The sequence below is a fragment of the Anopheles bellator genome, chromosome 2 (genome assembly GCF_943735745.2).
Source record: "Anopheles bellator chromosome 2, idAnoBellAS_SP24_06.2, whole genome shotgun sequence".
Classification (NCBI taxonomy): Eukaryota; Metazoa; Arthropoda; class Insecta; order Diptera; family Culicidae; genus Anopheles; species Anopheles bellator.
The window spans coordinates 14,744,105-14,766,437 of record NC_071286.1 but is presented as its reverse complement, the minus strand read 5'-3'; the positions used below and the strand labels follow the sequence as shown (position 1 = coordinate 14,766,437).

The 22,333-nt window shown below is 52.0% G+C and overlaps 2 protein-coding genes across 2 annotated transcripts in view; one reads left to right on the top strand and one right to left on the bottom strand.

Moving 5' to 3' along the window:
* The window catches only part of LOC131212908 (flotillin-2), a 129,853-nt gene extending 109,045 nt beyond the window's left edge, over window positions 1–20,808 (top strand). The window contains exons 3-7 of the mRNA XM_058206990.1: window positions 11,553–11,740; window positions 14,776–14,884; window positions 18,428–18,780; window positions 18,852–19,250; window positions 19,330–20,808. Of these exons, the coding sequence (XP_058062973.1) occupies window positions 11,553–11,740; window positions 14,776–14,884; window positions 18,428–18,780; window positions 18,852–19,250; window positions 19,330–19,509 (1,229 nt within the window). The 3' untranslated portion in view covers window positions 19,510–20,808. The remainder of the gene's footprint in view (window positions 1–11,552; window positions 11,741–14,775; window positions 14,885–18,427; window positions 18,781–18,851; window positions 19,251–19,329) is intronic.
* On the bottom strand, window positions 5,085–7,103 carry LOC131212907 (glucose dehydrogenase [FAD, quinone]). The gene is made up of 3 exons (XM_058206989.1): window positions 6,902–7,103; window positions 6,660–6,830; window positions 5,085–6,583 (listed from the first exon to the last, which is right to left on the bottom strand). The coding sequence occupies exons 1-3, from the start codon at window positions 7,101–7,103 to the stop codon at window positions 5,085–5,087; spliced, it is 1,872 nt and encodes a 623-aa protein (XP_058062972.1).
* Window positions 20,809–22,333: the final 1,525 nt, after the last annotated feature.

The window sequence follows — 22,333 nt, the reverse complement described above, 5'->3', positions numbered from 1 at the left end:
ACACACTAACCCTTGCACGGATCTCCGTGCATTCATCTCCATAACCGATTAGCTGGACCGAATCGCTTCCGTTCTGATTCCTGTGCTCGCACAAGCCCCCCCGTCGATATTCAGAGTTGTGTCAGGGTTGATGTTGTCCGGACGGGATTTTCCGTCGGCCGATTACAGTGCCACGCAAAGATTATCGTTTTCGTTCGTTTTTTTATACTTAATCTACAATTTTTATTACTCATCGCCCTCGGCGACGGCGATCGACACATGCGGGTTTGTGCCTACTGTTTGTGTCTTCCGTCGTCGTGCCTAAAAGTCTATTTTATACAGCACCACCATCGGAGCGCCGTTGCGAGCTTCTTCGTCAGCCGTCCGGATGGTACAGATAGTCGATCGTATCGCACTGCGCATAGTGCGTTTGGGTGCGGAGCGCCGGCAGATGCGCATACTTGAGCAGATCGGCGGCCCGTTCCGCGATCATGATGGTCGGGGCGTTCGTGTTGCCGGTGGTGATGGTCGGCATGATGCTGGTGTCCACCACGCGCAGCCCGCCGATCCCGTGCACCCGCAGCTGATCGTCGACGACGGCCATCGGATCGTTCCGGGGCCCCATCTTGGCCGTCCCCGACGGGTGGTAGATCGTCTGCGAGTAGTGCTGGATGAGACACTTGAAGAAGTCATCGCCCGTCAGCCCCCGGCACGTGTCCCCGTGCTCGGCGTCGTAGATGAACGTGGCGTTTAGCGTGCGCATCGCCTCGGTTTGTGCGACCCGCAACCCGAACTTGAGCCCTTCGACCTACGGGATGGAGGAATACCGGAATGAACTCGTCTCCATCGGCCCCCTAGCGGCTCTGTTCCTACTCACCAGTATGTCCAGGTCGCGCTCGACCGCGAAGTAGTTCGGATAGATCTTGATGTGCTCGTCCGGCTTAGCGCTGGCCAGCTCGAGCCACCCGCGGCTCTGCGGGCGCATCAGGAGCGGCATGATGAGAAACGAATCGTGATACACCCAGGACTCGAAGTTCTTCGCGTAATAGTCGTACGTAATGCCGGAACCGGCCGCACTCTCCACACCACCGTCCGAGATGTCCGACTGGGCGGACATGAAAATTTGGACGTCCCCGCGCCGGCTCCTGGGCGCATTGTACTTGGTGTTGATGAAGCCCATCACCTCGCACGATGGCATCGCCACCAGGCGACCTTGGTTGTGGAACAGAAAGTCCCGTGCCGTGGTGACACCCGTCACGTCGATCAACCGGACCGACAGGGACTGGTTACCGGCAGGGTTCTGGATGAGGAACACTCCACCGCCGGCAGCCACGTGATCCTGAAGGTTCTGTCCTACCCCCGGCAGGTCCTGGATCACGCGAATACGATGCTTCTCGAGCTGCGCGGCAGGTCCAACACCGGACAGCATCAGCAGATGCGGGCTGTTCAGTGCCCCGGCCGACAGGATCACTTCCTTCGAGACCATCACATAAAACCGCCGCTTACCCTTCCGGAACTCGACCCCATAGGCGCGCTTATCCTGCGGGTCGATCAGCACCTTCTCCACCATCGAGTCCATCGAGATGTGCAGGTTCCGGCGACTCGCCACCGGCCGCAGGTACGCCTTGGCCGTGCTGCACCGCAACCCATCACGCACGGTCCCGTGGAGCGGCGCGAACACTAGCTGGTTGGGGCCATTCACTTCGTCCGCCATCGTCATACCCAGCTCCTGGGCCGCCCGCAGGAAGTACGGTTGGAGCGCGGACCGGTTACGGAACAACTCCACCGACAGTGGGCCCGTCCTGCCGTGCCACGGGCGCCGTGCAATGTTCGCGTCCCGCACGTTCTCCATCTTCACGAAGTACGGCAACACGTCCACCCAGCTCCAGCCCCGGTTACCGAAGCTGGCCCACTCGTCGTAATCCTCCGGGTTCCCCCGCACGTACATCATCGCGTTCAGCACCGACGAACCACCGAGCACCTTGCCGCGCGGCCAACTACACCGATTGTCGCGCATTCCCTGGCAGAACCGCGGATTCGGTTCCGTCTCGAACTGCCAGTCGAGCTCGCCCTTCTGCAGCACCGGATACAGGTACGGCAGGTCGCTCAGGAACGTTTCGTCCGTGCCGGCCTCCAGGAGTAGCACGTTCCAATCGCACACCTCCGACAGCCGGGCGGCCACCGCGGCCCCGGCGCTCCCGCCGCCCACCACCACGAAGTCGTACACGTCGTAGATGAACTGCGGCGGAATGTCCTGCACCCGGTGCCGGAAGTCCACCACGTCCGTGCGCTGCAGCCAGATGCACGCGTCCAGCAGCAGCATGATGAACACGTTCGCCGGCCGCGTCAACATGATGCGCATCCGTGTGTGCAGACTGTCCAGCGGACCCAACGCCATTTCGGCGGCGTCGAGGCGACCTACGGGGAATATGCAAACTCTTACGTACCACCGCGACCGTCACTGACGAGGAACTGACGAACCGTGGATTCCGTGCGCGGGCCGATCGCATTTTTGCTGCGATCGACAGAATGGGCCAAATTGGGTCGATTAATGCGGCCGCTAGGGTGCTGAACCGTCACAGCGCGATTACGGTTCTAAAGCATTGCGCTTTTCGACGGAGTTGTTGTTGGTGAAGTTTCTGACAGAACCCGTACTAAAGTTGGGTTTATTTTTATTGTTTCATCACAATTCGATTCGGTTTGTTTCAGAGTCGAGTGGCCGTAGGTCCAAGAACGCTTGTTCTAAAACGGATCGGTAGTGAGCCCTACCCGCTGGAGCGCGCTTCGAAGAATGTTTTTATTTATGTCGGCCATTGGCAAACAGCAGTCAGCCCTCGGGACAGCACCGCGAGTCAGTCGTGTTTCGTGTGTGTTTCCGTCGAGAGCTCCTCAGGTCTCAGGATGAACTCTATCGCTGCGTACGAGGTCCGCACACGGTTGCTGTACAGCTCGAGGCTGGGCACGGTGTTTCTGCTTCTGATCGACGCCAGCATCTGGTTGCAGCGCCCGGACATAGTGGACTTTCATCATCGCGTCCAGCCGATCCCGGACGCGTACATTCAGGACATCTACGACTTTGTGGTGATTGGGGCCGGATCGGCCGGTGCCGTGATGGCGGCCCGGCTGTCGGAGATCTGCCACTGGGACGTGCTGCTGCTGGAGGCCGGCACGGACGAGACGTTCCTGACCGACCTGCCGTTCCTGTACCCGACGCTCCAAATGTCGCGCGTCGACTGGCAGTTCCGGACGGAGCCGTCCGACGAGTTCTGTCTCGCGATGCAGGACCGGCGGTGCCGGTGGCCCCGCGGAAAAGCGCTCGGCGGCAGCTCGACCATCAACGCGATGCTGTTCGTGCGCGGCAACCGGAAGGACTACGATGGGTGGCGCGACCTGGGCAACACGGGTTGGAGCTACGACGATATGTTGCCGTACTTTCTGAAGCTGGAGAACATGCAGGATCCGCAGTACCGCGGCCTGCCGTACCACGGGCGAAGCGGACCGATCACCGTCGAACGGTACGCCTATCAGGCACCGCTGGAGACACATCTCTGGCAAGGTCTGCAGGAGCTGGGACTCATCAATCCGTACGGCGAAGTGAACGGTCCGGTGCAGACGGGATTCGCGGAACCGCACGGTAGCTTGCGGGACGGTCTACGCTGCAGCACCGCCAAAGGATACCTGCGGCCAGCGGCCACCCGCCAAAACCTACACATCTCCACGCAAACGTTGGTCGAGAAGGTGTTGATCGATCCGCAGGATAAGCGCGCCTACGGAGTGCAGTTCATCAAGGGTAAGCGACGGTTCTATGTGATGGTCTCGAAGGAAGTGATCCTGTCGGCCGGGGCACTGAATAGCCCCCAGTTGCTCATGCTGTCCGGTGTGGGTCCGGCTGAGCAGCTTCGCCGTCACGGGATACCCGTCATACAGGATCTGCCCGGGGTGGGCCAAAATCTGCAGGATCACATTGCTACCGGTGCGGCCGGATACACGGTACAGAACCCGGACGGAACGGGCAGTCCGCTGGCGTACGATTTCGCGCAAGCGCTCGGTGTCGACACCCTGCGACGATTCCTGCTGGACGCCGACGGAACACTGTACGGGATGCCACTCTGTGGCATTATCGGGTTCTGGAACACCAAGTACCAGCGGGCGGCCGAAGATTGGCCCGACATTGAGGTGTTCCTGGCCCCCCTGTCAGACATGACGGATGGCGGGCTGTTCGGCAAGCGAGACTCGGGAATGACGAACGAGTATTACGCCGAAGTTTACGAGGAGCACATCTTCGCCAACTCGTACATGGTGATCCCGATGATTGCTCGTCCGTACAGCAGGGGCCGGTTGGAGTTGGCGAGTGCTAACCCACGCGATCACATACTGATCTACCCCAACTACTTTAGCGATCCACGTGACATGCCGATGTTGGTGAGTAAAGCCGTGCCGGTTGGTGTCAAATCGGTGTCTCAGCGTGTTTCCTCTTCAGGTCGAAGGTCTAAAGTTTGCCGAATCCCTGGCCCGCACGGCCGCGATGCGAAGGATCAATGCGACGCTGGTGGACTACTCGCGATCACCGTGCCGGCGGGATTTCTTCCCGAACGCGGACGACTTTTACGCCTGCCTCGTGCGGCAGTACACGCAAACGATCTACCATCCGTGCGGTACGGCCAAGATGGGTCCATCGAGCGATCCGCTCGCGGTGGTCGATGGCCATCTGCGGGTTCGCGGAATCGGTGGGCTGCGTGTGGTGGACGCTAGCATTTTCCCGGTGATCACCACCGGCAACACGAACATTCCGACGATAGCCACCGCCGAGAAGGCATCCGACCTTGTGAAGGTTGCGTACCTGGCGGACCTTCGGAGGCACGCGGATCAGTTGCGGAACTGTAGCACGGTGAACTTTGATTACTCGGCGGGGCTTCGTGATCCGGGATTCGATAAACGGCCATAGGTTCGGTCTAACTTTTATTATCACTAAGAACTAATATAAATTACACTGGGTTTCAGTGATCGCATCGCATTCATCCAGGTCTCAGTCATGCCAATAAAAAAACGCTCTCCTAACTAGTGTACTATGTTACATGGTTCCCCTGGCCACGATCCGACCCGGGCTACACTACGCCTCGTTTGATCCAGAAGTCTTTGATCATGTCGGCGCCCTTCTCCGCGATCATGATCACCGGTGCGTTCGTGTTCGCACTGACTAATTTGGGCATAATGCTGGCGTCGATCACGCGCAACCCGCGGATACCGTAGACCCGCAGCTGCGCGTCGACGACGGCCTGCTTGTCCCAGTACGGGCCCATCTTGCACGTCCCGACCGGATGGTAGATCGTGCACGTGTAGTGCCGGATCATGCACTCCCAGTACAGGTCGGTGAACATCTGGATGTGGGCGCAGCCCGGGAACTTGTAGGCGCTCAGCGTCGACTGGAACTTCTGCATCGTTTGGGTCCGCGACAGGGCGTACGCAATTTTGACACCTTCGATCAGCGTACGCATGTCGTGTTCGTCGTGCAGATAGTTCGGGTAGATGTACGGATAGTCGAACGGGTTGCCACTGCGCAGCTTGATCGTCCCGACGCTGCGCGGTCGCAACAGCATCGGGATGATGCTCCACGCGTCCATGTTGTTGATCGGCTTGAACACACCGTTGTAGAACGCCTCGGTCAACCCGTGCGCCTTCCGCAGCTGGTTGCCACCGTCCGAGTTGGTCGACCCGGACACGAAGTGGAACTCGATGTCCGGGTAGTCGTCCGAAGCGTTCACGTACTTGGTGTTCACGAACGCCAGTCCCTCGACACCGCCGAGGATGGTGAGCGGACCCTGACCCAGCACCGCGTACTGCAACACCGTCGACATCGAGTGGTAGCGATTCTCCACGATCGACACCGGCTGGTTGACCATAAACGTGAGCCCGCCCAGTCCGATGTGATCCTGCAGATTTTCACCCACCGCCAGGTCCTTGATCAGCGGGATCCGGTGCTTGGCGAGTTCCGCCTTCGGGCCGACGCCCGACAGCATCAGTATCTGCGGCGAGTTAACGGATCCGCCCGCAACGATCACCTCCTTGGAAGCGCGCACGTGGTGTACCTTGCGATCGCGGATGAACTCCACGCCGAACGCGATCTTGCTGATGGGATCGATCATTACTCGGGTCACGTGCGCAAACATAGCCACGTGCAGGTTCGCGCGGAGACGGGCCGGCCGCAGGAACGCCTTGCCGGTGCTGCAGCGTCCACCGCGCCGGATCGTACCCTGGGCGATCATGAAGCCGGTCGTTTTCGCTCCGTTCAGATCCCTGTTTTCGTACCCCATCTCGACGCCCGCTTCCACGAAAGCCGCCGCCAGGGGCGTGTGGTAAGGAGCCTCCCCGATCGTGAGGTAGCCACCAGTCGCATGGTACGGCGTATTGGCCAGGTACGGGTTCGTGTTGTCCTCGGACTTTTTGAAGTAGTACAGCGCATCCTTGTAACCCCAGCCGGTGTTACCCAGGGCCTCCCAGTTATCGTAGTCCTTCTTGTTGCCGCGCAGATACAGCATGTAGTTAAGGACACTCGATCCTCCGAGCACTTTCCCACGGGGCCAGTTGCATCGCCCACCGTTCATTGCTTTCGAAGAGAGAGAGGGAAATAATGGGATCGTCAAGCAAAGTGTAGCAGTAGTTGGAACCTAAACCGGACCTACCCAAACAAAATGATCCCGATGGCTCGGATTTGTACTTCCAGTCCAGTTTGCTCAGCTGCAGATAGCCCGCCATCAGCGGCACCTCCGAGATCTCCGTTTCATCGCCGCCCGCCTCCAGCAGGAGCACGTTCCAGTTTTCCACCTCCGTCAAACGGTTGGCCAGAACAGCACCTGACCGGGAGAGAGAAAGAGCGCGCATTACTTTCACGATCCTCGGTCATTATCTCATCCCCCCCACCTACCAGCTGATCCGGCCCCTACGATAATGAAATCATACTTGTCCAGCATGATCTCGCTCGGGACGTCGATGACGCGCGCCTCCGGGTCCATGAATTCTTCGTACTGAAAGTACGCGATGGCCGCGACCAGCATCGGCACGAACCAGCCGACACTCGAGGCTGCCGTGGCCACCGAGCCGAAAGCCGCACCAACGAGCTCACTCATCTTTCCCCAGCCTTACGCCAACTTTGTCCAGTTTCGAAACGATCCGATTGTGGCACGATCACACTCTCGAAACCCGTTGCATTGATGGTTGAAGGCACTGTAGATTCCTGTGACGAACCGTTAACCGGTTACCCGTCGTAACGTTTGCATTTCACTGCGCGCTGCATAGCGGCCGGCTTTCAGCGACCATCGACGGCTACAACTTTTCGCTACAGCTGAACTAAAAACACGATCGACGTTTTTTGGGGGTGCTTATTTGTAACGGTGGCAAATTAGCAATCCGTTGAATGGAAGGTTTTTTTTCTGGTCATTGAACTAACACTAGACACACAGACACACAGGCGGGCTCGTTCGATCCGGTTTCCGGTGATCGGATGAAAGTGAAACGGTTTCTGCCAAATGTGGCCTTCAAAGAGTCACGTACGTCACGATCTGACTTCTGTTCCGGATAACTGGGATGAGTGACAAAATTCCCAACACCCTAGTAGTTCAATAAGTTATTCGGTTCGATACCTATTTTCTTTGTTAGATTGGTACACTCTTCATATGAATGTAGGTGAAGTTTCATTTCAATCTGTCAAATCGTTCTTTGTTCACTAACCATTTAGTATCAATGTGTCACAATGATTGAATTTTTAGTTTTGGAAGGCTTAAAAGCAAAGGAAATTTAGGAATGAATGTTGAAAGTATATAAAGACTATTTGCCGTCAGTTAGTACAGTTGAAAGATGGGTTGCTGAATCTACAATCGTGGTCGTACAAACCATGAAGACGATCCACGTGAAGGACGTCCAAAAACAGTAACAACTCCTGTAGAAAAAATACAGGTAGATTCGAATGCCACTTTCTCGGCAAAATGTAGAGCGTTTTCGAAAGGATTAAGTGGATTTAGGATCATCACTATGGATGAGGCTTGGGTCTATGACCATAATCCTGAATCAAAACAAGAAGCTATGGAGTGATGTGAACCTGGTTCTTCGACTCCGAAACGAGTTCGTGTCCAAAAATCGCCCAGAAAAAGGTGTGAGCATCAGTTTTTTTGGGGATGCGAAGAAAATTTTGTTAGCAGTTTACTTGCAAACTGGTAAAACAATAAATTCGATTATTGTTGCAATCTTTCAGACCATCTTAAAGAGAGAAAATTCGTGAAAAAAGACTCGGTTCGCTGAAGAAAAAAAAACCAAAAAAAAAGGATAATGCACCCTGGTGATGCACTGAACTGACGGCAGATACTCCTCAACTTCCCACTTTCGCTGCCTGGTGCCTGGTGCCCTGTGCCGATACACAATGTGAAACCCTACCCAGGACACCCTGGGACACCACTGCGCCCAACGCAAAAGACGAAAAACCCTTCATTGCTATGCACACACAGTACAGTAGGTGACAGTTTTTAATACCGCCCCAACCGTGCCAATCGGAACGTGCCCGTGCCCCTGCAAGACTTTCCGCTTTTAATGCCGATGATCGATGGCGATGGTGGCTGATAAAAAAGACACTCAAATCCGTTACCCACTTTCTTACGTCACACACTGGGCCGATGTTGGGCAATCCGACCCTGTCCCGGCATGACTTTGATCGCGGTGTAGTAGAACAATTTGGTGGAGAAACGCAGGCTGGCTGGCTGGCCCAGGTCACGTACCCGTCTGTACCCGAAAAGTCGTCCATTTTCGGTCAAACTGGAAAGCCTTCATTTCCTCGCTCGCTCTCGGGTGGTGCATCGAAAAAGAAACGGTGTACGTGAGGAGAAACTGTAAGTCCCCGGACACAACGATCGGGGCGATCGCGTGAAATAATTAATCAACCACCGACCCGGCACCGACACCGGCGATCCGATTGTTGTGAAATACGACCCAGCAAAGTGCGGACCTCCGTCACGCGGACACTACTCGCCGGCGGTAATCATCGCCATCCGTTTAAGGTGAGAAAGCTCGCCCCATTACGTCGGCGATCGGCGGCGGCTTGCGTAAGCCAGAATTCGAAAATCCCTTCCCGCACGCACACACGAGGATGGATGGAGTTTGGTGCCACTTTCGCTCGCTCCGGGGCCGTAGGAAAGAAAACTGTGCCCCGACCGACCGAGACTGGCTCAATGGCGGACGGAAAGCCTATTAACAGCCCCACGAACCCGACGGCGTTGTTTGCTCAGTTTTCTATCACTTTCATCTTCGGCTGCTGCTGCTGCTGCTGGCTGGCCGGCCGTGGGCAAGGGCCGTGTGCCGATCGAGCTCCGTAGAGCGGTACAGTAAACTTGAGCCCCTTTCCCGAGAGCAGGCGCAGCCGGTCGGTGGCAACGACCTTAACCTCGAAAAGTTATCAAACTAGCGCTGCGGGCGTAAAACTAGTTCCCTGTGCGTACCGGGCAACAGGAATGTAGGAGAAACGTCCGGACCGAGCTCCATTTTGGTTGACTTATGAGAAGTCCGACTTGCAGCGGACCGGAGCGCGTCTCACCCCGGGGAGTCCCTAAACTGGGAGAAATGGGTCATAGAGGCACACACGGCTCGGCGTGGGGGGGAACAGTTCCCGACGGCACACAGTCACATACACATTCACAGCGCAGCCACAAACGCCGTCGTCTTGGTTGGCGTTCTGTCGAAAGTAGGTCTTTTTCGGTGCTGAAGTTTCTCCTGTTCTAAATATCCGACAGGCGGCGGCGTGCACATTTGTTCCGCTTCTTCTGTTTTGGGGTCAACAATTGTCCCAGAGCGCACACACGATTTTGGGGACCTTTGGAGGGGGACCAAGTACCTCACTGTGGACGAGAGGAAGCACACGAAGTCCGCTACGTACTTGATGGCGGATGACCCCAAGCGGTTCCCAACCACAAGACCACGGGATGCACACCTTGGTTGAACGGGGCTGAAGAGAGACTGACTAACCCGATCGGCCGCGACTCGGCAGACCTGCTATCTTCGGTTGCTTCGGATGCCTTTCTGGCTTTCTTCGCGGCCCCGTGGCTCTCTCTCTCGCTGCGGGATGTGGGGATACCACTTCGGTCGGTACCGTTACCGCTCAGCAGCTCGCTCGCGCCGCTACTTTCATCCGTCGCCGTCGGGTGGAGTTTGCGCGGTTCTTCGAACCAGCTGGCCAAAGCTGGCCTTCGCGGTTCAGCTGGCCAAAGCGGACGGGGTGCAACGATAAACGGTGGTGTAGGTTCCAGCCAGCTCTTTCGATCGTTCGTGCTGTGGGATCAAGAGATCAGGGAAGCAGGCCGAACGGGGCACGAGCGATCATCGAGAGATGGAAGGATTTCTGTGCACTTCTGACTGGTCAGCTCCTTGCTGTTGTTCTTTCAAGGTCTGGACTCCCGGTTCTCGGTGCTACGTTTATTTAAGGATTCTGCCAAAGGGTGCCAATGCTGTCAAAATGTGGCCTGTCACGCTGCAACAAAGCGCTTTGCTACTAACCGGAAAGATTCCAACGCGACGATAAGCGACAAACACCATTTACGCTCAACAAAGCTGCTAGCTACATTTTGCTTTTTTTGCCTGCATCCTGCGTGCTCTAGTTCTTTGGTTTTTTTTTTGGTTCACCCACCGCCAATTACGGGCCAATGTCAATGTCACGGTTTAACTGCTCGCTCCACTGCACGGTACGTTGACCGCGCTCGAGAGAAGCAAAAGACCACCAACCGGTATCCGCCGGCCTGTTTGGCTGACTTTTGCATCGATTAGTTTTCCACCACATCGGTGACTTCAGGTTCCAGTTTCCAGGCGACCAGCCAACAACCCACCGCGAGAAATGCAAACCGGGGGCACCTGGGGGTTGCGTACGTGCGATCGGGCACGACTCGTCCGCGGACCATTTCCATCGTTAACCGGCTTCACTTTCCGATTAGTATGCACCTTAGTGGCATCTCGGCATCATCTTTCACAAGCACGCATCTTACTTTCATATTCGTGTGCAGAGGCGAGAGAAAACGCGATGATCGTACTTCGCCCGCGGTCATTCTAGGTTCCACTAGGTTCTGAGGTTCACCCCATTTTCATTCACCTGCATGTTGGGGACCATCACAAACGCTTGTGTGTCTTGTCCGTTATTGGCCCTTAGCTCAAGTTCGCTAAGTCCGCCCGTGTTTTGATTTGGTTTTCTTGTTTTCTTTTCCTGCTCTTTTTTTGCAGGTGGTATGGGTCTCTCTCTCTCTCTCTGCCGCTCTTTCTCTATCTATCTCTCTAACCAAACGATGCAGGTTGAAACCAAAACGATCTAAACGTACATTCGCGAACAAATGGAAGTCAACCGTGGCGAAACGGCACAACAAGGTGGTCTTCAAATAAGTGATCTCGGTGTAAATAATTGTTGATCTCGCGTTACAGGACACGACACACGCAATCCATTGCAATTCGCCTAGCGCCTGCATCTATGCAATAGTGACCACACGCCTTGTGGCCAAGGCTAGTTTCATAACCATAACCGTGTTGTGTTCGATTCTCCCGCTTCCTTTCCGCAGGTGGATGCTGTGGCTCGACGAAGAAGCGCACCATCGTCGGCGGCTGGGCCTGGGCCTGGTGGCTGGTGACCGATGTGCAGCGGCTGTCGCTCGAGGTGATGACGCTCAACCCGATGTGCGAGATGGTCGAGACGGCCCAGGGTGTCGCCCTGACCGTGACCGGCGTGGCACAGTGCAAAATCATGAAGGTATTTCGACCGCCGGCGAGCCCGTGCGCCCCGCCGCCGCGGTTTCTGTGCCGTTCTGTGTTTGTTCCTTCCTGTTTGTTTGGTTTTATTATTTTAGTGTGTTCCGTAGTGCTGTCGAGCGAAAGTGCCGCGACTCTGCAGCAGCCTGCCAACCACATACTAAACACCGATTTTTTTCCAATTTATATTCGATAACTAATTTTTAACCACATTCGTAACATTCGTAACATTTACCCTTTACCATTTTTACTGTCTTATTCGATTGTTTTCCTGTTTTGTATTTTCTTCTCCAGAGTTTAGTGTTTGTGACTGTCATTAACATATTTCTCATCTTTACGTGTTCTTTTGTCTTGTTTAAAAGTTAATTCTTTCTTGCATGATCTTTCGATAGACTTGTATTTTGGGTTTGGTTTTGTAACAGCGCGCTCCCCCTAGAAACGCTCGGCCCATCCGCCCATCGAAATGCGCCGACGGCGTGTTCCCGATGTCCTTTGACTACATTCTCTATATTATTTCCTTGCATAATTTCCGTTCCTTCGGCTGGACAATTTCAGCGCAATCTGCATGACGATTTGGAGTAAGTGATAGATGCATTGTGGCGTACGTAGATAGACATTTTGTACAGCGTTTCGCCTCTCACCGCGCCAGCCCCGCTAGCGTTTAGTAGTGTGCCCTCAGCGTGGATGCAACGCGGAAGCGGATCCTTAACGGGGCGCCCATCCCGCGGCAACTTACCAACTTTTCCGACCTCATATTGTTTTCGTTTCGTTCGCTAGCATTAAGCAGTCTGATCCCCGATATTATCGATAGCAATTCACTGTCTGATTTTATTTTTAGATCAAAAACGAAAAAGTAAGTTTCTAGTTCATTCTACATTGTTTGATGTGTGGCACCTCGGTGTGTTGCTATCGCTGGCGAGCTTTTCTGTTTCTTTATCGTAACACTGGAATTGTGTTTCATCGTACGTCTTTGTGTGCGCTTTCCCACGCCATTTGCTGCTAACTTCCTTTTGATTTGATTTCATGTGACAAATAGCGCAGATGGATTATCTATTGGCAGTGATAAACTAATAGACTGTATCGGAAATTTAGTCCCCAGTTCTGTGACTACTCCCCTTAAGGCTAGCAGCTCACCCGCGATCTTCGGCATTGTGCTACTGATCATGCTGTGCCAAGCTTGTGCTACGGACTTTTATGATTTGCTTCAACTGCTCTTTCGTTGCCAACAAGTGGCCAATCTAACAATGTAGATGTAGATAACGCTACTCGCTACCTAACAGTCGAATACGTGCTTCAATTTGCGGCCGATAACTGTACACTGGACTATTGGAATGCGAACGCCCCCCGCCGACGATGATCAAAATTCAGCCGATCGCGGGCCTCAAATTCCACACTCTAGTGATATCTTTACTTTGCAGCTTTAGGTGTACAATCACACGTCAGTAGCTTCACAGCTCACGCGCTGTTTATTTTTCATTATATTTCTAACGTAGAATGCTGTATGTTTGAACATTGTTTTAGTTTCCTTCTTTTCTTTTAGCGTTCCTTTACAGGTAGATGTTGTCGCTTGCCTACACGTTCTTATTATCATGTTTCTTTCTATCATATTACAACACTTTGATTTAGTTCTTTCTTAAATGTTTTATTTTATGTTTCTATGAGAAAAAGAAATGAAAAAGAAATTATTTCCTTATCCAGTCGGACTTCATTCATCGCTTTCCCCACGATTCCCACCCATCCTCGCACCGGTTCCCGATGTCATCCCAGACCGCCGCCCCCCCGGCCCATCGACCCATCCTCCTCACCGCTCATTAAAACCGCTCATCGACCACAATATCCGTCACTATTTCCGTTTGATTTGTTTTTCCGACGAACTTTAATTTCCCCATCTAGTGCTAGAAACACGATGAACTCACACCGATAGCCGATCAGTCATGCTAGAATGCCAAACGATAGATAGCCAAACGATAGATCTTAGATCTTGTCTTCCGTTTTGAGTTTCTTTACACGTTCCATATTTTTTTCCGTGTTCGAGGATCGGCTTCGAGGCCACCTATAGCCCTAGACCCCCCACTTGAGTTGTGAGAACGTTTGTTGAGTGCTTGCCTGAGGTTTTAGTTCCTGTTTCCTTCACGTCGCGTGCATTAGAAAGTTATAGAGGTTCGCGATGTGTGTTTGCATATAGTTCCTTTGGTTTGGTTTCGTTGTTGCCCTCATGGAACGATGGAATGGTCTCTCGTGTTGCTCGTGTGTATGTGTGTGTCTTTACCTTTTATTTTCATCTACCACTCTGTCGCTCTAGAGAACTAGCAAAAACCGTTAGGGTTGTGCCGTGTTTTAAATTTTTTTGTTTGATCATTCCGGTATAGTTTCCGGTTTTTAGCTGTCCCACCAACCGGGGGTGCGTTATCATTGCTTTCGACCGCGGAAGCAAAGAGACGGACCTCCGTGGTGCGAGTTTGCCTTTTCGAGTGGTAGTACTTTTCCGTTTTGTGGCCCACCCGTTCCCCGGTGCCGGCCAAATTCTAGTGAATCATTAATTCTGGAGTCTGCTCTTGATTTTCACGTACTTTGACTCGTTTTCGTTGCCATTACACGGTACCACCAAAACTCACACGCGCGCGCGCTGCTCACGTGTTACGATCACACCCATCGCAACTAGCTGCCGCCGGAATGCCGAATGTTGTGCATTTTGTATTTCGTTCTTTGTTTTGTATCTTACATCTTGCAAACCCTTTTCCAATTTTCGCCTTCCGCTCGACGGCGGAAGTTTTGTTGTATCAGCACGAACCGCGAAGCGTTAGGTTGAGCTCGAGTTCCTCAGGAGCACACTAAGTAGGGAGCGCGCGAAGGACACCTTCCAGTTAGAGACAGTTCAGTTCCGATTCGGTAGCAATTCGTTCAAAAGCCAAATTCAACCTCTCAAACGGGCCTCGCGACGGATAGCCGTTTCTCATCCCCGACTGTGGTTTTCTTTCTTTCTCGTTTCATTTCTTTTTCTTATAGATGATGAACGTCTATTATTTTCACCATCAGGCCGACGAACTGCTCGGTACCGCCAGCGAACAATTTCTCGGCAAAACGGTGAAGGACATCAAGGCGACAATCCTGCAAACGCTCGAAGGTCACCTACGCGCCATCCTCGGTAAGTCGCGGTCGTCGGTCGCTACGGGCGCCCTGCCGTGCCCACCGTGGGGCACCCTCGGTCGGGGGGATTCCTAAATTTCGCCTCACAAAACTGTTGCCCCGTTGGTTCTTCCACTATAAAACGGGGAGCGTTAAAAACAATTAGCCAGCTTGTTTGGGTCAAACCGAAAACGGATATTTGGAGTGCGATGTTCTGTAATCGAAGTTTGCGGTATATTAAAATGTTACATTTACGAAAATCGCTGGGTATGTGCCGCTTGTAGAGCATTCTGTTTTCGACAGTTCGATACTTTCAGCATCGGCCAATTCCGAAAGAGGGATTTTTACAAAACAAAAACTTTACTGTCGATCAACAGCATTCAATTTTGTCCAGCAATAAGAGCTATTGAATTACTCACCACGTGGATACTGTTCCTGCGATTGAGGTTTGAAAGGCCACATACTGCAGGTCAATGAACCCAAAGGGGGGTTCCACAACCACCTGAGAGTTGCTATGCTTAAAAGGGATCCGAAAAGCCGTTTCAATGCCATTGTAAATAAGTTATCGAATTGAGAGCGGATTACGGTTAACATACTGAAACAACTTGACACAAGTTGTTTCTTGGTAATTTTATGACTGCGTCCTTGGAACGCACATTTCGGCAAATTATGCTGACACCTATAATTCCATGGGCCACAACCAGTGGGTTAGATAAATGCAACCGAATGAAAAATCCTCAAATTCTCCGTCAAGCGGTGAATAAACAAAACGGCTCGAGCCAACGCAAACAAAGACACAATAATACTTTACAACCCGCTCCCCGGACTGCTGCATCGAGACCCTTCCGATGGTGGAATCGGTCAGCCATCGGCCAACATTCCCAAGTCACGTCCACCGTGTGCCGGCAATGGCAATTTGCAAAATCCCCGCTTCGCGCGGGTCAGTGTCCGCGTGTGTTGTTAATTCATTTTTCTCTTCGCGAGTTCTCCCGACGACCTCGTGTTCGCACAAACGGGGAAGTGAAACGGGAATGCTCCCTTCTTAGAGCACGTTTTTTTAACGATCGCTCTCTTATCATTATCGCTTACCGATCCAACTGAATTGCATGATATCGAATCTAATCATCGTTGGGTTGCGCTCAGGACGTATCCTTTTTCTACCGGCAGACCAATGATTCCCGGCGAAAGAATGATGCAATCGCGGTGCCTGTCTTGTAATGCCCGGCTCTGTGATTCCCGCGAATTTATTCCTCTTTCGGCGAGCTCTTCGCGATTCCAAATCCGTCGGGCGCTCTCACTCGCCTCACGCGCGCCGGTCCCATTCACTCACTGCTCACTGCTCACCGTTGTCGGCTTTTTGTTTGGTCGCTCTCACTCTCGTACGCACAACTCGCGCTCGCCTTGCGTCAGACGGTTCACTATAGTTCACCGAACACCATCAAACCGACAACATCGCCAAGAATCGTTGCCGCGCTAAGATTGTTTTCGCCAATAAAACCCGCGGAATTGTGTGTTCCAAAAGAACCCCCGAGAGTGATTTTGTTTACCGACGCGGAGCCCCCAATGACGTTGTTAGAGAAAGAGTTGTTATTCAGCGCGTCGCGCGTTTCCTTTTCCCAGCTTTGATTAAAGTGTTTTTTGGTGTTTGCAAAGTGCGGCGGATGAAAACGTGTGACATTAAAAAGTACAAGTCTGAGTCATTCTAACGATCGCAATTGGGCAAAGTGTTTTCGTGAAATTTATTGTCCCAGAAGCGTTGCTTTAAATGCCCCACGAAGTACTTCAAAGCAGTGCAATATTGTTGCATCAATTGAGCTGCACTTTGCATATCTGACGAATCAATATCGCTGCCTTCAGCCTTTTGTTTTCGTTACGCCAGCCAGCCACGTGCACCGCTTGCGTGTCTGCTAGAATGGCAAAGGACAAGGCACAGAAGGCGCCGAGGAAGTGAAATGTAAATGGAACCGCTTGTCTCGCGTTTATCAAACCCTTTCACGGTCTAGGTACGATTGCCGTGTGTTTGCCGATCGACCAGATAGCAATGTTTAAAGGCTGGTGATTGGTTTTCGTTTTGATGTGATGCAAAGTATCAATGCAGCAAAAATGGCCACTATCAATGCGCTTGATTGTTGATACCAGCAGCAGAGCAGCTGCCGCCTTATCTTTGTTTACACCTCATTTCTTGTCGGCTATTGATGGCGCATTGATAAAATGTTGCATAGATGCTCGATTCGGATTCCCCATCACCAGCCCCACTGCGAACACACAGCGCGACGACGGCCTCTTCGCCGATAAGACTAGCGAAGAATCTTGCGGCAAAATGCCGCTATCCATGGCAATATCGTCGACGACGCCATGCTGATGAGCTGACAGCGCTCGCCACTGATAAGGCACCAACCGCACGCCGATCATAATCCGAACGCGAACAGCATGAAAGCGGTCCACAGCAGCGGTGGCTAGCGTTTCGCGATAATCGCACGCCAGTGGTCAATTGCAATGTCTGTTTTTCAGTCCTTGAACCGAACCGAGGGGAGTGTTTCTGGTTCAGTGGCTTATCCTTCGGCCGGGAGTTCATACTTCCGGTTCCGGGTGCTTGTAACGGCGTCGAGCTATCAAAAGTAACGTTAGCAAGCCGGTCCACGACGCGTTCTTCAAGGTTAATACCTGGGTGCTGATGCACTGGCCGAATGCAATTACCTCGTAAACCGAGCGCACCGATTGCACCGGTCGATCTTGATGTTTGTACTAAAGTGCAGGTCCGATTTTACTACCGGTTCGGTTAGCGACAGCTTCGGGGACTTACAACGTACAGCGTCTTGAAAGCTAACCAATCAATCGCTCTTTGTGCTGTCCCTCTAATGCACCTTAGGAGAACTGGGTTAAGTGTTCCATCGTTACCCGCAGCCACTCGTTGATAGAATTCAATTACCGTACGGACCAGAAGTGCCTGGACGGAAGGTGTGGCATTAGTGACAACAGTGAACTAGAGCTTGGCGTTGAAAGAAGTCCATTGTGCCACCCCCAAAAGTGTCCCACACAAAACACCCGCCACAGTAGTGCCTCGTTGTCGGCGGCATCGTCCGATGGGTTTCGTGTGGATGGGAATGTTGCAGCTTGGCTTCGTGTTTGGCGCAACGTATGGTATCATCAAAAGGTAATCAGCCAACAGCAAGGCGGACAGATCGAATTTGCAGAGCCGGTTTCGATTGATTTAAAATAAGGTCTTTTTGCTGCAGCTCAACATGCACAGAGCCAATATTTGTGGCTCTTGTGAGTGCGGTGCGTGGCCCTTTCTGCAGGTCACTAACGGGAAGGCAATAAAATTAATTTATCTCAATTACGTGCGTCTAGTATCTGATGTTGAAGTAGGTGATGAGTGAATCAAGTTCAAATCCATTCCGTCCCGTACGTGCCGTCAATTGGCGCTGGTCGAGGTCGACTTATTTGTCGTTCCCAATAACTTCCCGTAGTTGTGTTGTGTATAATTCAACGATCCATCGACACGTAACCTGTCCAATTCCTCGACTAATTCTGTTTCTTGTTCGTCTGCTTCGTCCCACAGGAACGCTTACAGTCGAGGAGGTGTACAAAGACCGCGACCAGTTCGCGGCCCTGGTGCGCGAGGTTGCGGCTCCTGACGTTGGGCGGATGGGCATCGAAATACTGTCCTTTACGATCAAGGACGTGTATGACGATGTGCAGTACTTGCAGTCGCTTGGTAAGGCGCAAACGGCGAGCGTGAAGCGGGACGCCGACTCCGGTGTGGCCGAAGCGAACCGGGACGCCGGCATCCGGGAGGCCGAGTGCGAGAAGAGCGCGATGGACGTGAAGTACTCGACCGACACGAAGATCGAGGACAACGCCCGGATGTACAAGCTGCAGAAGGCGAACTTTGATCAGGAAATCAACACTGCGGTACGTGTTACGCCACACGATCATAAGAATGTGCCTCACTAATCACCTAATCGAACACCATTTGATTGCAGAAAGCCGAATCACAACTAGCGTACGAGCTGCAGGCGGCCAAAATTCGCCAGCGGATCCGTAACGAGGAGATCGAGATCGACATTGTCGAGCGCCGCAAGCAGATCGAGATTGAGACGCAGGAAATCAACCGAAAGGATTGCGAGCTGTCGGCCACCGTGAAGCTGCCGGCCGAGGCGGAAAGTTACCGCGTGCAGACGATTGCCGAGGGCAAGCGCACGCAGACGGTGGAGAATGCCCGGGCCGAGGCGGAGCGCATCAAGAAGATCGGATCGGCCGAAGCGTACGCCATCGAGCAGGTGGGCAAGGCCGAGGCGGAGCGGATGCGCATGAAGGCGAACGTCTACAAGATGTACGGCGATGCTGCGATTATGAACATTGTGCTCGAATCACTACCGAAGGTGCGTGGCGTGTTTCCGTCGTCGGGCACACGGCTCCTCTGTGTCAACGGACCACTGACCGCTATCTATTGTTTTGCAGATTGCTGCCGAAGTTGCCGCACCGTTAGCGAAAACGGAAGAAATCGTCCTGATCGGCGGCAACGACCAGACAACGGGCGATGTGACGCGCCTCGTCGGGCAGCTACCACCGGCCATCAACGCGCTCACCGGCGTCGACCTCTCGAAGGTGCTGGGCAAGATTCCCGGTGCGAAAGCATAATAAACGGCCACCGGAACCACTCCGAGGGCGCGAGGGGCCGGGACAAACCGGTGCCAGCCGAACATTGGACGAACCGAACGAAGCGAACGAACGAAAAGCCAATGCCGTGTCGAGAGCCGCCTAAAACTCACTTTTCACTCACTTACATCCTTTTCGCTTCGGCTACACTCTTTAACGATAATATCCTAGGAAATTCGATTCCCGAACCTTTCGTACCCGCGTTGCGTGTGCCGTCTACGAACGCGAGATGGGTTCACAAATTACACACTTGGCCTCAAATTAACACAGGTGACCACAAGATTGCAATGCTCCTCATTCTAGTACGATATTATGGCGTTTAGGTAATTGTTTCAATCCTATCATGATTTCAACACATTGTGTTTGTTATTTACTGTAGTGTGTTTCTTTTGTTACGTTTACCTTCAATCGATCGTACGGCGATTGAGTGGTTCAACGGTTGACGATCGTTCGCCTGTCCTTCGACCACACAGAACATCATCAGACGGCGACGACGGACATTTAGCAGTTAAGACTCGTACCCCAACGTACACCCGTGTTTATGATAATTCCATTTTGTAAGCCTCCGGACCTCAGCGTTCATAGAGTTAATTCCAAGACCATCCAATCGATAGGTGCACTACTTCGGAACGAGCGTAAACCGTTCGAATTTAAGGTTTACTAAAAAAATATTACAACAAATTTACTCATCAACACCAAGCCAGTTTATGGATGGCCAGTTTCAATGGCATTGTTTACATACTTATACTTTAACCGATATATTCGCGATCCGCATACGAATACTTTGCCGAAAAACACGTAAATGTGCTACAGAACCTGTAATTCTGTACATATTTACGAGTGGGCGCAAAGCAAAGGAAATCGTGATCGTGACTACTACCCTTCGGACACCGCGCTCTTATCGCGCTCGTAACAGTTTAGTTGAAGGTTGAGGGTTTATCTTTAAGTTCTGTTGATTCTTTACAGTAGCAATTGTTTATTATATTCTATAGGCCTAAGTTTTGGAAACGGATTACTTTTACTATATTATATATTATACTTTCAATATACGTTCGGTGATCGTTTGATAACTACCAGAGCATGGGTCCCTTGCAAAATGATATTCTTCAATTTAGAATAATGTTTCAGAACCAAAAGGATCACCACTGTTTGCCCAATCTGGTTTGACCCAAATCCGTATAATACGTGCTTCTAGCTGAGCCACTCAGATGAGATAATTAAAACACAAATTTGAGTCTCGAGGTAACCAAACTATTTCAAAACGGGAGTGAAACTTAACACCAAAAACGTATTATGCGGTGGCCATCGATCAAGCCCGCACTTTGCTACGGATTAAAGTGCCATTTGCCATAACAAAAATGAACAAACTCGCGTGTGCGATTTCATTTTGAATCTTCATTAACGATAACGATGCGTGCCATACTGTAATGTTTCGGAGGCATTTTATCGGTCCACTAGCGACACAGGAAGGCAGATCTCCTGATTGAATGGCTCCAAACCGACGTCAGAGTTGTCCCAAAAACACCGTGTACAGAACATCCAACAACGAGCTACAAACGAAGGATTCGCATTTATTTGGAGGTTTTTCAACATTTTCATTCAGCATCATCTCTTTGTGCATTTTCCTTTCCTTCTGCGACGTTACCCAATTGAAAGGACATTTCCCTACATAAAGTGTATCAGTTCGTATTGGGCGATAGAAATACGAGTCCCAAGCATGTTCACAGAGTCACTCAGAATCGTCATCTTAATCTCGCTCCCAGCATTAGTCCTTAGCGTGCGATCTGGGGGACTGTATGATGGGAGTGTTACCAAACATTGCCACGTACCGCACAACGGCGCCTAGACATCATTGTGCTCGAGGAACGAACGAAACACCCTACACACTGTATAAAACACACCAACGGAACCAACCAATCCGTACCGAACCGACCGACGTAATGTAAAATATCTCCAAAGGACTACTCCCTTCTTCCACTTCCGCTTCTCTTTCGGGTCATAGCGAATTCCCGTCGAGCGATCGCATTTAGAAACCCCCCGCCGTCCCGGTAGAGTGCGCATACAAAAAGGAAAGCTAGGCACCGTGTCCTCTTTATCCTCGCCACCACCGTATCAATCAGTGGCCGTAGGTGGCTACACACGTGCGCCGTACTCTGCTGCTCCGCTTGTTGCCTTTCGTGTCCCTCCCCTAGGTCGCCTCTAGAAAAAAAAACTCCGAAACTCCGAAGTGCGCACTAGGAACATACTAGGAAAGTAAACCAGTAAATGTAGCCAGAAGCAAACGAAACTAGCGAAAAAGATAAACGTATAAAAAGAGAATAAAACAAATGTAACTCGAAAAAACCCGTAGCCAGAGAGAGAGAGAGAGAGCGCCCCCAAGTTGAATGGTAGAATAGCAGCAAGTAGACCGAAAAGGGAGGGAAGAAAACCGGAAAACAAACAAACAGCCGAGGAAACAAAAGTATAAAATGCTTAAACAAATGAAAACAACAAAACAGAAAAGCAGAAAATTGTATATTTTTTATACTCCTTATATAAGAAGTGATTATTGATGGAGCCACGTGTGAAGGAGCAAGCGATCGACACGGAAACACACACCTACACGCACACTTACAACAAACCAAAGCAACCGAAGGAGCAACAAACAGCCGCAAGGTGTGTGTGGGGGTGTGTGTGGTTCGTTCGCAACAACTCCAACCAATACACAGACACAGACACACACATACTGTCACACATGCAATACAAATCGACAAACTTTAAATAGGCAGCACTAGTGCGCTGGGTTTGCTTGATACAGTCCAAGTAG